The sequence below is a fragment of the Cebidichthys violaceus genome, unplaced genomic scaffold (genome assembly GCF_023349555.1).
Source record: "Cebidichthys violaceus isolate CVI_PGR_0920_01 unplaced genomic scaffold, fCebVio1.0.p SCAF_178, whole genome shotgun sequence".
Taxonomy (NCBI): Eukaryota; Metazoa; Chordata; class Actinopteri; order Perciformes; family Stichaeidae; genus Cebidichthys; species Cebidichthys violaceus.
Window position 1 is genome coordinate 169,101 of NW_027176349.1, and position 16,746 is coordinate 185,846.

Genomic DNA, 16,746 nt, shown 5'->3' on the forward strand with positions numbered 1-16,746 from the left:
TGCTAGATGTAGACGTCTGAAAGCTGAAACACCCTTTTTAACTTTTTAGCACATGTAGGACTTTTAAATCACGGGTCTGCGACCGCTGTAGTGAAATTATACAACCTGTGAGCCCATTAGGATCACAGGAGAGCAAAGTGACCGTCTAGTTATGGGACGCCAACAGCAGTTAAGCTGAGAATTTACTGCGTGACAGAGCCAGATGAGTGACGCACGACGCTCCCTTTATCGGACTCGGAAGAAGAAGAAGGATCGTAGATGAATCACCAGAGTGGGTCAAACATGCACGCAAAGATCACAAAAATAACAACAGACACGTAGGACTCTGTACATAATTTGTGCTTTATTGACAAAAAGAAACAAAAAAAAAAGATTGTACAGTTTCAACTGTTGATTGCAAGAGCAGTATTGATCCACCGTCTTTTCCCTCTAACATGACTGAACATCACAGTGCAGATCCCATCGTCACAACCGACCACCGGAACGTCTAAACACGAGACAGCTGAGGAACAGCTGGCAGAAGGCGACCAAGAGATCAATAACAAAAATATGTGGATTCATGTGGCTGTTGTGGCATATTCCGATTGAAGGCATGAGGCGGCGACGGATGACTGGGAAGAGGTCTGTTCCTGTGGTCAGGACCACAACAGAGCGTGCAAGAGTTCTGATGAAACAGACAGAAGTCCACCCGACTGACAGGAAGTAGCTACAAATGAGAAGTTCTGCGCGAGCACGAGGGAACACAGATGTTGCGTTTTTTTTTTCTCCATAAAAAGGATCGATAAGAGACTTCACCGAAGTCATTAAAAAAAAAAAAAAAAAAAAGGAGGGGCCAGCCCCAGGATTTCTGCATAGCGAAAATGTGGGCGGTAGAAGTCGAAGCGGTACCGTAAGACGAGTAGAGTGTGAAGCGATGAACGCGAGGAAAGACGTTCTCCCACACCTTGTGTCAGTTCATTCTGACGCGTCTTCAGAAGGTGGAGCCTCCTCGACTGCATGAGCAGCTTCACGTCCCCACCTGTAGCTGAGATGAAGTCTCAGCTTCCTCATACAATGTAGAAGCTAAATAAAGAAGGCTTTCATGCACTTGATGCAAAAGGTGCAACAGGAAGCAGTTAAACGGGTGAAAAAATCTTTTTTTTTTTTTTATATATATATATATATAGTTTTGTGTGATTTCTTTCTTTGTGATTTGAACATCATTTTACAGAACTTCACTTCTTACTGTATACCATCTATGACAAATGGACCGTTCCCACGTGAGCGGTGGACAGGTTGGGGTTTTTTTGGGAATGACTGCATATATATATACGCATCACATCCTGTAAGGTTACTAGCTTTGTATCCATGACAACAAGTGCTTTTGAAAAGAAAAGGAAACGCTTCGCGTGTTAATTCAGATCTCAGCTCACTGCTGGGAGAGAAACCTGGTATTAATCTTGGGGTAAACAATGAACTGTTAATAATAATCAAGCACTACGTTTTGACCCGTGTTCTTCCTATACTTAAAGAGTGAGTATTGAACATATGCAGACAGTATGCAAGGCTAAAACACTCTATAGAAAGACCCCGAATGAACCAAAATATGACATCCCAAGAAGTCAAACAACATAACGAATAAGAAAAACAGATAAAGTAAAAATCTCTCTATGCAGACAACAGAAAAGTCCCAAACAAACAGAATTCTATCTCCAGTCGGCCAGTAAAGCAAGAGAAAGCATCAGTGAGGCTCCGGGACAGAGCGCAGCGTCTCAACAACGGGACTGGCCGGGCACAAAGGCCAGCTGGCTCTGTGCAGGTCTGAGCAGGTCTGAGCAGGTCTGAGCAGGTCTGAGCAGGTCTGAGCAGGTCTGTGCAGGTCTGTGCAGGTCTGAGCAGGTCTGTGCAGGTCTGAGCAGGTCTGAGCAGGTCTGAGCAGGTCTGAGCAGGCCTGTACAGGTCTGTGCAGGGCTGTGCAGGTCGTTCATCAGAACACGTAGTCCCGGGTCATCTTGAGGGACGGCATGGCCTCGTTGACGTTCTGGTCCAGGCGGTGGTACTCCACGGTGTTGCGGGAACACAGACCGTCCTTCCAGCGCCGGCTCTGAGCCAGGAGGAAGATCTGAGGAAGACCAGACATGCCGATAAGAGATCAAATTAATCCGATGGATGTGCGAGTGCTGATCCAGTGAAATTATTTCTGGACAGGCTAGCAGAAAAAGATGAAAGACTACATGATTGGAATCCTTACTTCAGCTGTAAAATCCACATTAACACGGGGTTAGCATAACGTAGAATATGAAACCTGTCTCTACTGGTTTCACAGAGAGAACTACTTACAAGAAACTGCTCTCAACTCGACACGGCTTCAGGGAAAAATCCTCATAGTTTCACCTCAAAATCGACAGTTTTACAACAAGACTCATCTCTGGCCTCTCACTCACCTTCCTCTTGTTGTGATAGGTGATGTAAACAATGGCCACCAGGAACGCCAGGATGACCAGATGGAAGAAGAAGTGGGAGTCCTCATCCTCCGTGTTGTAGCTGTCCGCTCCCTTGTAACGGATGTCCTCCACCTCGTCCGGCTGCAGCCTGCTCTCACTCTGGTCTTTCACGTCGATGCCGTTGTCATTGTTGATGTTGTTTTCATAGAGGTCGTTGTCCCCGTTGTCCCCGTAGCCGTCATCGTCGTCGGTGCCATTATCGCCATCATCGCCATCTGGGTAATTATCCAGACCGACGCGAGTTACAAGTCCACTGTCAGTCCGCCCGTCTGGATCATTGTCCTGCACCGTGGACGGGTTCAGAGCGGTGGAGGGTTTGAACTCTGAGACATGTTCCTCTGGCTCCTCTGTTACAGGTCTGGACGGTTCAGGGACTTTGACAGAGGTGGCGGTAGCTTCTGGACGAGAAGCTGGAGGAGCTTCGGGAGCAACAGGAGCATCTGTTGTCAAAACCTTGCCTAGGTCGGTAACCTTGCCTGGGTCGGTAACCTTGCCTGGGACCTCAACCTTGCCTGGGACCTCAACCTTGCCTGGGACCTCAACCTTGCCTGGATCCTCATGTGTTGCGTCCCCGGGTCCTTGCAGCGTTGTGTTATCAGAGGAGTCAATGACGATGACTGGAACTGTTTTATTGAGCACTTCGGGCAATTTTGGTCCAGTGGCCGTTCCGGCGTCGCCTGGAGGAGCCTGCGTGTGTTTTGCCGAGGAGGAGTCACCGGCAGCAGACGGCGCCGTGTTCTTGGGATCCGTTGCAGTCGTTAGATTCTGCTGAGCCGCATTGGTCAAAGCAACGCCTGAGATTTGAGGTGCGATTCCCCCTTTAGTCTCTTGGGTTGGTGCTGTCAGGTGAGAGGGGAAAACAATGCAAGACAATATATATTATGTTGATGAAACACTCCTGAAAACACTTGAAAATAGCAATTTTGAAACATTTGCATGTAAAGGAAATATGTATTTTCAATCAGGAAGGGGTTCCTTACTGACCACTTTCTAAGCCTACCTGCTAATATAATATATAATGTGCAATGAGTCCAAAATTCAATCGGAATTTTAAGTTTCAAGCCATCTCAAGAACAACACTTTCATCTAAAGTGACAAACTGACATGACGGGAAATCCATGTTCTTCAACTCACACAACTGAGAGCAGCGTAATACAACCACACCATGTGGACTTGTCCTCCTACTAAGAGATAGTCCATCCTCCAGCTGACCCAGAAAAACTGGAAAGTTGACTTTGATTTGTACTGAACAGCAGCTTGTTTCGAGTGCGACAACATGCAAATTTTGCCCTAATCTCATGTCCAACTTCTCTCCTTTAAAACACAACGTGATATCAAACAACATCATAAAGCCTTCGACGGCCTACTGCGTCGTTTCCAGGGGTTTAAATGTACATCAATGCCAGACAGCTTAGTAGCACTTTTTTATTTTTATTTAAGAATCTTACTGCGCCTTTAAATGAGAGCTGAACTCATGCATCTGGCACTGCATTCCCGAATCAATGACACCATTTAACCAACGGGTTTGTGAACATTATTTCATCCCGTGTGACTAAGGAGGCGTTGCTTAGGAAAGGACAGGGGGGGGGGGGGGGGGGGAGAACACTTGGGACTTGGGAGCACGGGGCGTAAGACGTCCCCAAGAGAAGAAGGGAACTATTCATCCACACACGAGCCACGGCCAGCATAAATAATCACGCAACAGGAGGTCTCTGTGGCAGCGACCGGTGGTAGGAACGTCAGCCGTTAAGACCGAGCACCTGGGTGACGCTTAACACATGTCTTATTATTTAAGTATTCTTATATTTCCCTATAAGTACTATATTGGATCAGCTATATTCACATTGATCCCCATATGATGCCCAAGATTTAGGGATAAGTACAGCACATTTATGATGTGTCACAGTCTGATTTCATGATCCATTAAGAGTTTATGAAACTTACAATGCTTCAAAGAGAATGATGTGTTAAGCCAATACATGTTGCCATCGGATCCAGAAGTGAATTCAAAGCCCGCAAACTGAAAATGAAGCAAATGGCTCCATTTGTAATGTCAGAGCGCAAGACTTGCGCGACAAATTCGAGAGAAAATAGTCCATTCGTGGACTATGTCTTTGCTCCTAACGTCCCGTGTGGATGTTTGATGCGTCTTTATCACAATAATGCACGTGATCTTTTCCCAGCAACCGACACGCAATCTTCATTTAAAAAAAAAAAAAAAAAGAGTAACGAACACGGGCAAGGATATCAACCCCACTGACCTTATCTCAACAGGTCTCAGCCAATAAACTACACGCAGTCAAAGTCCACTTATACAACACAGAAACTGCCATTGAGAGCAATTTCACAGCCTTTTTTGATGGTAAACTTCAAAAAGGTTGTTTTTTTGGGGGCTGACAGGAGGGTTAATTAACAGCTCAGATATACGACCAGGACATCTGGACCACGTCACCGTGTCTGTCCACCACAAATCACTGCTCCTAAAATCATCACAAAGTAGACCCTTTACCTACAATGCCACGTTCCTCGCGGTTATCACAGAACAGACATTTAACTGCTCGATATATAAGCTACATTACGTCAAATGAAAAGGTCTCGAGCTTGAACTTTGTTGTGAAACATCACTTCCTGGTTTCCGAGTTGTTCTTTTATGGCCAAACATCTCGCCACTGCGTAGTCACATTTCAAACCTCAAAAATCACTCTTTGTATTTAGGAAACTACTCTGCTTAACTGTACCGTAATAGTTTGATAATGACTCAGAACAAATGGACTATTTTAAGACTCTCCCGTCATCGTCCCTATCGTCTGACACCGTGGTTGCTAAGCTAGCTGGCTATCTGACACTGGCTAGCTAGCTAGCTGTTGGTTTCCTTAAATAAACAAACATCCGGGTACTTCCGTATAACATACCTTTCGCCGTGCTGTTTACTGGAGCTGCCAGGCAGCCGCTGGTTATCATTTGGAGACAAATAACCAGCGAAAGAGCGCAAATATGTCTCCTGTTTCGCACCATCTTCCTGCACGTCGCCATGTTGTTTGCGTGAGTGACTGAGGAGGCGTGGTTTCCATATGGCCACATAGGAGGATGCGCGTGAATTCGATGACGGAACAGGATGCGCGTGAGTCGATGACAAAGTGGGTGCGTGTGGTTTTGAGTCTGTCGCAATTAGTGGCAGTTGCTTGAAATGTTGTGTCCTCCTCCAAATACCTTAGAGAGATAGATAGATGGGTGGGGAGAGAGAGAGAAAGAGAGCGAGAGAGAGAGAGAGGAGAGAGAGAGAGAGAGAGAGAGAGAGAGAGAGAGAGAGAGAGAGAGAGAGAGAGGAAGGTAGCTGGATGGATGGAAGGCTGGGTAGGCAGAGAGAGAAAAAGAGAGAGAGAGAGAGAGAGAGAGAGAGAGAGAGAGAGAGAGAGAGAGAGAGAGATGGAAGGAGGGGTAAGTAGAGAGAGAGAGAGAGAGAGAGAGAGATGGAAGGATGGTAGGGAGAGAGAGAGAGAGAGAGGAAAGAGAGAGAGAGAGAGAGAGAGAGAGAGAGAGATGGAAGGATGGTAGGGAGAGAGAGAGAGAGAGAGAGATGGAAGGATGGTAGGGAGAGAGAGAGAGAGAGAGAGAGAGAGAGAGAGAGAGAGAGATGGAAGGATGGTAGGGAGAGAGAGAGAGAGAGAAAGGTAGATGGATGGATGGATGGATGGATGGATGGGTAGGTGGGTAGAGAGAAAGAGAGAGAGAGGGGAGGATGGGTAGCTGGATGGATGGAAGGCTGGGTAGGCAGAGAGAGAGAGAGAGAGAGAGAGAGAGAGAGAGAGGAGAGAGAGAGAGAGAGAAACACTAGTTCCGAATAGTCTGAATATTGACATTCGTATAATTGTTTTGGTGACACTGTCTTTGCTCCTCATCGTTTTGGATTAACAATAACACAAATCAAGTCCAATATTTGTACTAAATGTATTCCTGTTCGTCTGACACGGTCTGATGTGTCTCTATAGAAAGAGACGTTTACGTTTGTCACCCATTGGCTTCAACCACACAACGCGGACGTGACGATAAACATTGTTTGTTCCACCATAACGGGACTTATTCAATGGTGTGTGTGTGTGTGTGTGTGTGTGTTGCACTCTGAGGGTGCCGGTCTCTGAGCTGAGGTGGACCGCCTTGACCTCGACGTCTTCAAGACCAAGCAGCTCGTCGTGGAGTTCCATCATGGGACAGCTCACCGGCGCCCATCGCTGGAGGTCAATGGCCACGGAGAAAGTGGAGCCATTCAAATATATCTCTCACACACACACACACACACACACACACACACACACACACAAACCTTGTTTTGAGTGGTTGACGATTGACGATCGACATTCTGAAATGGGTTAGGGTCGTTCCGCTCGATCCAAATCCACCGGCTGCTTCTTTCAACCGCCTCCGACGGTCTGCCGCAGAGCCCGACCGCGGCTCTCCAGCTCCTGTCAACAAGTCCGACGGTCGAAGAAGAAGAAGAAGAAGAAGAAGAAGAAGAAGAAGCCACAAATCCGCTGCATCCCCACTTCCACTGGAAAGAGTTCGGTGTTCCAGAACCGCGCCGCTTTGCTTCTGCCGCAAGTTCTGCACGGCGCAGCTCCTTACGCTCAATCGACTGGTTTCATTTAAGCGAGCAAAACAAACATGTGAAAATGTGCTGGTTTCATACATCATGTTGTAAATCTTTGGATTTTAGAATGTTTTAAAACTTAAAATAATCACTTTGGGATCTGGATAAATGCGGTGCGTCTTTTTCCACTATTTCCTCATATTTTATAGACACAAGATGGCATAATAAACATCCGACAGTTACCGTGTAATCTCCTGCCTTAAAACGCTTTTTTTTTTTAAATTATCGTCAGCTGTCGCCATCTTATTTGATCAAAAGCATTTTCACAGGATTTTAAATATGGGTTGAAATCATGTGACAAAAAGAGCAAAAAACAAACCAAACAATCAAACCGGTTCCAAGATGTTCTTTATTTGATTCAGTACACTAAGCATGATTCCCATAACCAGTTGTGGAAGACTACCGTTCCCTGTCCACCGTAATAATCACTACGTTCATCCTCCCGTCATCCAGAGGAGTGTATCCTGTGCACCGTGGGGTCTCCCTCCCTTTGCTCCACCAGGAAAAACAACCCACCGGTCTTTTTGCCTTCGTAAGACTTCACAGGTGGATTAAACTATGCAAGACTGTCAATAAAATAATTTGTTTTTACTATATGTTACAAAAGACATTTTTCACACTAAAATGCACACACAAAAAAAAAGTGAGACGAAAAACACAGAATGTCCACATTGGGGTTTAGTGTCTCTTTGAGCTAAAGACGGCCGCTAACATCAGGGACGACTAAACCTGTTCCCACTGGATAATATATATGGAGACAGACGTGAGCGCCCTCCAGTGTCGGAGTGAGGAAATGAAAACGGTTACAATCGCCGCTACCGCTGTTGAGCGAGGAGTGCTTTTAACCGGTGCTTTGCAAACAGCACCACCTGGTGGTGTAACTACTCGACTCCACGCTAACTGCCCCTTTCCCCCCTTTCCATCTGCATCCATTTGGAAAGCAGAGACTCTGAAATTAAAGCGGTCGTGTACGATTGTGTAGTGAAAAGACGAAACAGTGAGGCCGACATAACGCTACTTTTAGTTTCCCGCCTTCGGAAGCTATTGGAGATAAAACTTTCTGTTGAAGGAGTTGTAGTTTTGTTCAGAACTCAGCTCTGTAGTTTCAGAATATGTTGTTCCCTTAAAGTGGTCCTTTTGGAAAAAAAAGTGGATGATATCGTTGCAAGAACGACTTGACCTGCATTCTGTCTTGGCTCCAGCTGGGTGGGGGGTTTGGGGGGTGGGGGGCTAGCTAATCAATTAAGGATTTGGAATTTTAGGTGGGGAATGCGTGTGTGCCGGGAGGACTGAAAGGGGCGTCGGCCTCGTCCTCCTACGCCTGGAACTCGAGGCCGAGGCCGAGCTTGTGGCCGCCGGCGTTGATGTTCTTGCCGTCGAGGAGAGCAGAGAGCGTCAGCTTGATGCCTGCGGAGACAATAAGTGCATATATATATATATATATATATATATATATATATATATATAAAAAAATGTATAAATCCTCCAAAACAGTCCTGGAAGCATTCAACCTCAAAGCCCTCAAGCCTTGTGGTGCGTGTCACTCACCTGGCTTCAGAGTCTGAGTGTAGCCCAGGCCCACCAGGCTGGAGTTGTTCACCTTGGCCTGTGTGACAACAAGCAGATGAAAGTCATACAAAGAACACGTATCATGAGCAGATGAACGGACCGGGCCGATGCTGAATTCATTGCCTTCTCCGAAGCTAAATGTTAACAAAATCTAAACTGAAAAAAAACCACACCTTCAGAGTTAGCCGTGTTATTAACATGTTAACGACAGTAGTTGGAAAACACATGTAAAACAAACAACCATTCGCACTAATTGGCTCTGCTGTGAGTGGGATTTAGGACTCATGGGGTTGACGTTATCCCGTAGACTCCTCTCTGCGGCCATTTTGGCACCGACGACTCCTCTCTTAACTAAAAGAGATAACATGGATTTACATCCATCCTTCCAAGTCGGTCATGCAGAGAAGATTTGTGGCCAGATTAGATTAGTTGTGGTGCATATTGTCAGAGCCTCTCAAGCAAAGGTTAAGAATCTGACGCTGCATGATGAACTCCTTGTGGAGGGGAAGAAGTTTAAAGACGGACAATCCTGAATAGGGATCAATAAAAGGGACATCGTACAACACGTGACTATACTACTACTACTACTACTACTACTACTACTACTCTACTACTACTACTACTACTACTGGTGGTTGCACACTACTCACAGAGAAGGATGCGTCAGGATCAATCTGATACTTGGCCGCGATGCCGAAGCGGGTGTTGCTGTTTCCGGCAGTCCAGGCCAGGTTGACGGCCGTCTCCAGCTGGTCGTTCACCTTCTGGTAGATGGAGCCACCGAACTCGGTGCCATCGTTTCTGAGAGGGGGGGGGGGGGGGGGGGGGGGGTAGCAGATCAGAGAATATATGTAAAATGCTAACGCAAAAAGTTTCCCTAGAGGTGATGTCGTCGTCCACCTCAAACGAATTTCGTGTTCTGTAAATAAAAGAATACCTTAGTTGGTGTTATGCTTGTGTGTGTCCTCAGGTGGACACACGGTCAGTGTGCTTTGTCTGACCTCACGTGACCACATCAACTGTACCTGGCTCGGCCGGGAGCACAGCAGGACACGAGACAAACGCTGTGCTCCGTCTTTTCCACCGAGGCCCTGTCTGTCTGTCTGTCTGTCTGTCTGTCTGTCTGCCAAACACTCACTCCGCGCTCACTTGCATTACAGTAAATCCCATCACCTGGGTGTAAAAATAAGTCTGGTGCACAAGTTAGTCTGCCAGACGGGGGACGAGGAAAAAGCGAAGGCCTCCGTCCAGCCAGGGTCAGTCGTCTGGAATCAGTAGTTTCACTTACAGCTAAAGCTTTAAGCCCCGTGACTTAAGTTCAAGTACCACAGGGTGTGTGTGTGTGTGTGTGTGTGTGTGTGTGTGTGTGTGTGTGTGTGTGTGTGTGTGTGTGTGTGTGGCACAATGGAAGGACGCACGCTAGCGTTACGAAGTCTTACACATTCGTATGGAGCTGAAACTCGTCCGTCTTGAATCCCACCCGCGAAGTTGCTCTGGGTGATCCGGTTCCTTCCGGCCTCGAAGGTCATCTGGTAGCCGGCCAGCCAGCCCTCGTAGCCCACCACGCCCGCGCCGTGGATGGCCGTGCCGTTGATGTCGTAGTTGACGTCGCAGCCGAGGTTGATGTGGTCGCACTTGTAGCCCGTCTTGACTTTGCCGCTCTTCTTGCTGCCGGGAAAGAAGACATGATCACACGGCTGAGACGATGACAGAAAAAAAAAAAAATGTTTCATGCAAATACTGTAGCTTTCATCCCCAAGAGCGTTACACTAGGCCCCTCCTACTGCGCTGTGATTGGCTAGCACTTGTTGCCTCGAGTTCGGATCCTTTTGTGTCACCATGCTGGAATTAGCAAGCTAGCTAGCTAGCTAGCCAAGCCGCTAAACGTGCAACAATGAACAATTTATTGCTCCATCCAAACACTCTTTTCACAGTGTAGGCAAGCACCTTGCTATCCCCAGAGGAGTGACAACTTCATCGGGCTCTTTTTCCTGTGACAGGTGCAGCATGAACTCATGGTGGAATTAGCAAGCTAGCTAGCTAGCTACTAGCCAAGCCGCTTGCTCTCGTCGCAGCGAAAGGAGAGTACATTGCTATTGCCAGATAATCCACCAATCACAGGCTGCACTAGGGAACAACATAGCTCACTAGTGCACGGATCTAAGCGGACCCATGTCACTTGTGTTCCCCTCATTGAGCTCTTCTTACCCGGTGTTTGGCGAGAAGGAGGAATCAAAGGTCAGCTTCAGCCCCTTAGCCAACTGTGGAACAGACGAGCAAGACGCAGCAGAATGAATGACCTCGAGTCTTGAGTCGTTGCCACTCACAGGTGTATTTTTGAGATCTTCTTTGCCCCTTCCCCCTCTACACCTAGCGCATCAACAAACCTGGTCTTCGACGGTGATCTCGGTCCCCAGGGTGTTGTCGGTGTTCCACTTCTCCGTGAAGGTGAGTCCGTGCTCCGCCCACTTGTACTTGGTCTCCAGGGATCCGGCCACCTTGCTGGTCTCGGTGTTGGCAGAGCCCGTGCTGGTGAACTCCTGCAGGCGACGACGTCGGCGGTATTAAGAGTCACACAGACAGCTACATACCCACGTTTAACATCATTTGTATTGTTGATGTCTTGCAGCATAATATACAGGGATGCAGACAGCGATGGCACATTAACAAGGTGAAGAAATCTATCTGACTTTCATTGAACTTTGGCGACGTTTAGCAGATCAGATATCCAGACAGCTAATGACCAGCCAGGAGCCTCTTAAGCTATGATAGGACAGCTGCAGTCTGGACCTCTGATAATCTGATCATGACGACTCACCAGTCCATTCTCAGACTTTGTTTTCAAGTCCAGCTTGATGACCCCAAAGCCTGAAAACACACAATATTGAACACGAGATCAAAATGACGTCGGGATGACGACGCAGACTCTCTCTGAAACGTGAGTCTTAAGCAAAATCATTTCCCGATTCTATTAATAGACATTTACAGAATCCCCTTTGGATATTTCCAAACCCTTTAAATCAAGTCATTGATTAGTGTCTGTGAAATTCATCAGCCTCCAGAGTGCGTTTAAAAGTTATGTGTGTGCCACTGACTGAAAGTGGGTATTGATTCGACGTAGCTTGTGTGAGAGCATTAGCGCGGTCGGTTATGAATAACAGCTAGAAGGCCGGTTAAACGGATCCCGGCCATCAATCGATTCAACCAGCCGACCCAGAGGTCGCCACGCTCATGTACGTATCCGGCCTCCGCCCTCACTAAACCGTCAGCTAATTCACCGTCCTCATCCTCATCCAGAGCCGGGACCTTTTCTGCGAAGGTGACGGGACTCAAGCCTGCGGTGAAACCCGCAGCGATGGATTACTGTCCACTGCCCAAACTTGCGGCGAATCTCAGAATCATCTCCATGCAATCGGTATTCTACTGGGATTGAAACCCTTCACCCCTCCACACGATGCCGCTGGACACGTCGGCTGCGTGGCGTGCTCACCGTATCCTTTGGTGAAAACATCCCTGGCGGACTTTCCGAGGTCAACGTAGGTGGGAGGTACGGCCATGATCTGTGAAGAGGAGCAGGAACATCAAAAGGCTGCGAGTGAACACACGGCAGAGACGTAAACAACACAACAGTCTCACACACACACACACACACACACACACAGCGGAGGGGAACGACACAGAAAGCAAACTGACAGATCAGATGTGAAGCGCTGTTGAAAGAGGAAGGAATGCCGCTGGAGAGACTGCAGCTCTCTGATGGACATGAAAGGTACAAGTCTGATGAAGTCATTGGCTTACACACACACACACACACACACACACACACACACACACACACACACACAGATAACGAACACGGCGATTCTCACACTTGCACACATTCGTTCAAACTTGCCATCCTGTCAGCGTAGAGGCCGGCTCGTACGCAGGTGTCACATTTTAGCGTAAGCTGTCGATTCATTTTAATACATTTAAAGTGCGTTGTTTCAAAGTTCATAAAGGACAATGGGAGCCACAGACGGAGGCACAAAGCAGACTGTTGTACAGTATGAGTGAACCCTCTTTGTCCTAGCTTCATTTTCCTGAACCAGTTGAATAGAAACCCTCACAATTTCTCAATTAACATTTGATAAAATAACAAGAACTGTAACAAAAAAAAAAAATGATATTGGAGAAGTCTGGCGGGAAAAAAACAAAAATGACACAAATGAGCTACGGAGTGTTCTACCTCAAAGTGTCACTCTGCAACAACTCCACCCATTTGTGCTCCAGTTGTAACATGACCAACACATTTACTGCATTGCATCATTGTGCACGTTTGGGCCCCAGATGTTTCTCTGCACCCACTATTTCCTCCTCAACATGTAGGCCTCCCTAAAAAAAAAAAAAAAAAAAAAAAAAGAAGCCAGTGCAACATCAGCTCTGACAACGCATGAGGTCCAGGTCCCCATGTCCCCCGCCCTCCACCCTTCCTGAACCTGGTCCTCATGGACAGGAAGTGGACTAATGCCAACACCTACTGTCTGCCAACACACCCCATTTATGCTTTCACGCATGGCTCCAGGCAGACATGTCAGAGGCTGTAGAGGACGTTGGACTAGGACACCATCTGTATATACGATAGCCTGCACAGCCTCGCTACTGAGGTGTAGTGGGCGAACACCTTAATGACTCTAGGTTGAAGAAATCCGTCTTTAGGCAGCAATCACACATGACTTTACCAAAGAAAAAGGAGAACACAAATCCCATAGCATGATGAGGCTAGCATGTAAGTCACACACATCCCTGCCCTTCAGCACCACCTTAGCTTGTAACATTAGTCTTGTTTGTGAAAATAAAAATAAAAAACCTATTCTCTCTCTCTCTCTCTCTCTTTAAATTAGGGTGAATACAGCAGCGGCCACTGGACTCGGACAAAGAGGTTTAAAGGAGGCAGTGAAGGCAGCATCTCCTGCTAACAGATTAGCACAAGCTAGCTATCAAGGTGGACAGCGGGCAAGCTAACAGCTTGGTTAGCTTGTAGCAAAGCTAGCAAGGCCTAGCATCTCTCTCTCTCTCTCTCTCTCTCTATCTCTCTCTCTCTCTCTCTCTCTGTGTGTACGCAGAGCTGCATCCGTCTCCTGGTAGAAATGTATGGTATCGCCGGCTGATAGCAGTGACAGTGCAGTAAACGAATAACTTCAGCTGTGTTGCGTTTCCATTACTGAGACACATACCGTTACCTCTGTGTGTTCCTGTCCTGGTCGAGAAAGGGGCTTGTCAAACTGCACAAAGGGAGGAGGAGAGGAGGGAGAGGAGGGAGAGGCGGTGCGGCCGTCACAGTACGTTACGTTAACGTGACGCAACAGAAGTCACGCGAGGGCAGCCGGGGAAGGCCGCCCGTCATCGTCAAAGACACAACATTCGAATCAAACGAGCGAGATGGTTCACTCCCACATTTCATACATAGATAGAGATAGATAGATAGATAGAGACAGAGATAGAGAGAGAGAGGCAGATATATATATAGATAGATAGATAGATAGATAGATAGATAGATAGATAGATAGATAGATAGATAGATAGATAGATAGATAGATAGATAGATAGAGAGATAGATAGATAGATAGATAGATAGATAGATAGATAGATAGATAGAGAGATAGATAGATAGATAGATAGATAGAATTTCTTGCTACATTTCAGAGGCGTATAATGTATTTCTTTACTCCACTATTTACTTATATATCTACTATTTACTTATATATCTCCCATTTAATTCCCAGGTTAATAGTTTAAAGTGTAGGTATTCTGTTTATATGTTGTTACATATTAAACCCATCAGTAGCCTAGAAAGTACAGTGTATACAATAGTTTCACCTCCACATATATATATATATATATATATATATATATACGTATATATATATATATATATATATATATACGTATATACGTATATATATATATATATATATATATACGTATATATATATATATATATATACGTATATATATATATAGAGAGAGAGAGATAGATAGATACATAGATAGAGACAGAGATAGAGAGAGAGAGGCAGATATATAGATAGATAGATAGATAGATAGATAGATAGATAGATAGATAGATAGATAGATACATAGATAGATAGATAGATAGATAGATAGATAGATAGATAGATAGATAGATAGATAGATAGAATTTCTTGCTACATTTCAGAGGCGTATAATGTATTTCTTTACTCCACTATTTACTTATATATCTACTATTTACTTATATATCTCCCATTTAATTCCCAGGTTAATAGTTTAAAGTGTAGGTATTCTGTTTATATGTTGTTACATATTAAACCCATCAGTAGCCTAGAAAGTACAGTGTATACAATAGTTTCACCTCCACATATATATACATATATATATATATATATATATATATATATATATATATATATATATATATATATATATGTATATATATGTTTCAGATAATCTACTGGGGTTTTTGATGCTTTATTTAAGAGATCAGGGAATTAAAGAAAAAGAAAAATGAACATTCAATCATTCTTTGTTTCTGAAAAGACAACATGTTTTCACCGCAACAAAATAAGTTTAAAATCTATATATGAAAGTACATTTTCTTGATAATACATATATTAATACATATTTTTACACCACATTCTGATGTGTATTCATGTATATAATCCAATGATCTTACAACTACTTTACCACATGATAAATATTTCCACTGATGGAGTTTTGTGGAACACGAGCTAAACACCAGATCCCAATGTCTCCGGCAGAATGACACTTTAATAACTTAGCCTCATTTTATGATGGATGCAGTTCATTTTACTCTCAGACTCTTACTAAAATACCAACGTTGCCTCCTGGTAGTGAAACGCAGAGAGATGGTCTGTGAGACGTTCTGCAGTTTGTGTGCAGCATTTCGCAGAAACTCAGCAGTGTGGTTGAGTGATGGGAACGCTGCCAACACCTTCAGGCGCTTCTTCCTTTACAGCTGGCAGCGAGAAGCTATGAGAACCTGCACCTCTTCTACCCCGAGAACCACTTCTTTCTTTGCTTCTTATGCTACTGTACAGTTAGAGCTGCAGAGATACAGTAACATGTACGGGGAATCACATCGGCTCTGTCAGTTTGACGGTAAATAAAACCTTTGCAGGACGCTTTCTGTCTTCTGAGACACGTGAACAAAGAGGAGATCCTGCAGCGACTGAGCTTCTGCTTGTATTAAACATAAGTTAGAGAGAGTGGGATGAGAGAGGTCGTGATCCAGCACTGGCTCGTTTTAGCCAGTAGATGTCAGTGTTGTAAACTGAAGGAAGTGCACTGCGTCTCAGCAGCAGCACGTTTCAGTCCCTCATCCACAGTGTCCTTCAGCAACTGTTACAGCAACAGAGGCAAATGTCATCCTCATCGAAAACCTTGTATCTCCAAAAACAAATAAAAAAACAACTTTTCACGAGCAAAGAAAAACAGCACAGTTTTCACGCTTTTTATCAGATAATCTAATGTTTTTTTAATAATGCTTTATTCATCTTAAGAAATGTGAGAATTAAAGAAAAATTCAAATAAAAAAAAGCTAAAAAATTACCAAATTTGGAGATAGCCTTTTTTTTTAACTGCAACAAAATATGATTAAAATGTATATGAATACAACAATCTGATTTACTTTTAATTTTATTCACAAAATGTACTCAAGCTGTGCACATAACAGTGTTTTCCCTTCTATATATATATATATATATATATATATATATACATATATATATATACATATATATATGTATATATATATATCTATATATATATTTACATATCATATAGGTATGTATAAATATATATATATAGATATATATATATATAGATATATATATATACATATAGTTATGTATATCATCATTAACTCATTTTACTGCAAAGTTTTAGTTTTCGTTGCTCTACTGTGAGTAAAGTGTTTCCAATCGATCTCGGTTCAGACTCCACTGAGCGTCACACTCTGCTCAGAGTTCACGCGCGTCTTTATGGAGAAGGATTAACATGCAAAACATG

The 16,746-nt window shown here is 44.7% G+C and overlaps 2 protein-coding genes across 2 annotated transcripts; both read right to left on the reverse strand.

Annotated features, from left to right (window-relative positions):
• Positions 1–321: 321 nt before the first annotated feature.
• On the reverse strand, positions 322–5,627 carry cunh5orf15 (chromosome unknown C5orf15 homolog). Its single transcript, XM_068712850.1, has 3 exons — positions 5,396–5,627; positions 2,424–3,322; positions 322–2,101 (listed from the first exon to the last, which is right to left on the reverse strand). The coding sequence occupies exons 1-3, from the start codon at positions 5,562–5,564 to the stop codon at positions 1,967–1,969; spliced, it is 1,203 nt and encodes a 400-aa protein (XP_068568951.1). The 5' UTR covers positions 5,565–5,627; the 3' UTR covers positions 322–1,966.
• Positions 5,628–8,139: 2,512 nt separating this feature from the next.
• Positions 8,140–13,997, reverse strand: vdac1 (voltage-dependent anion channel 1). The gene is given in 10 exon segments (XM_068712851.1): positions 8,140–8,535; positions 8,677–8,734; positions 9,348–9,498; positions 10,137–10,177; positions 10,179–10,365; positions 10,906–10,958; positions 11,085–11,237; positions 11,516–11,565; positions 12,188–12,257; positions 13,920–13,997. Coding segments are annotated over 9 exon segments (852 nt in total). The 5' UTR covers positions 12,255–12,257; positions 13,920–13,997; the 3' UTR covers positions 8,140–8,443.
• Positions 13,998–16,746: the final 2,749 nt, after the last annotated feature.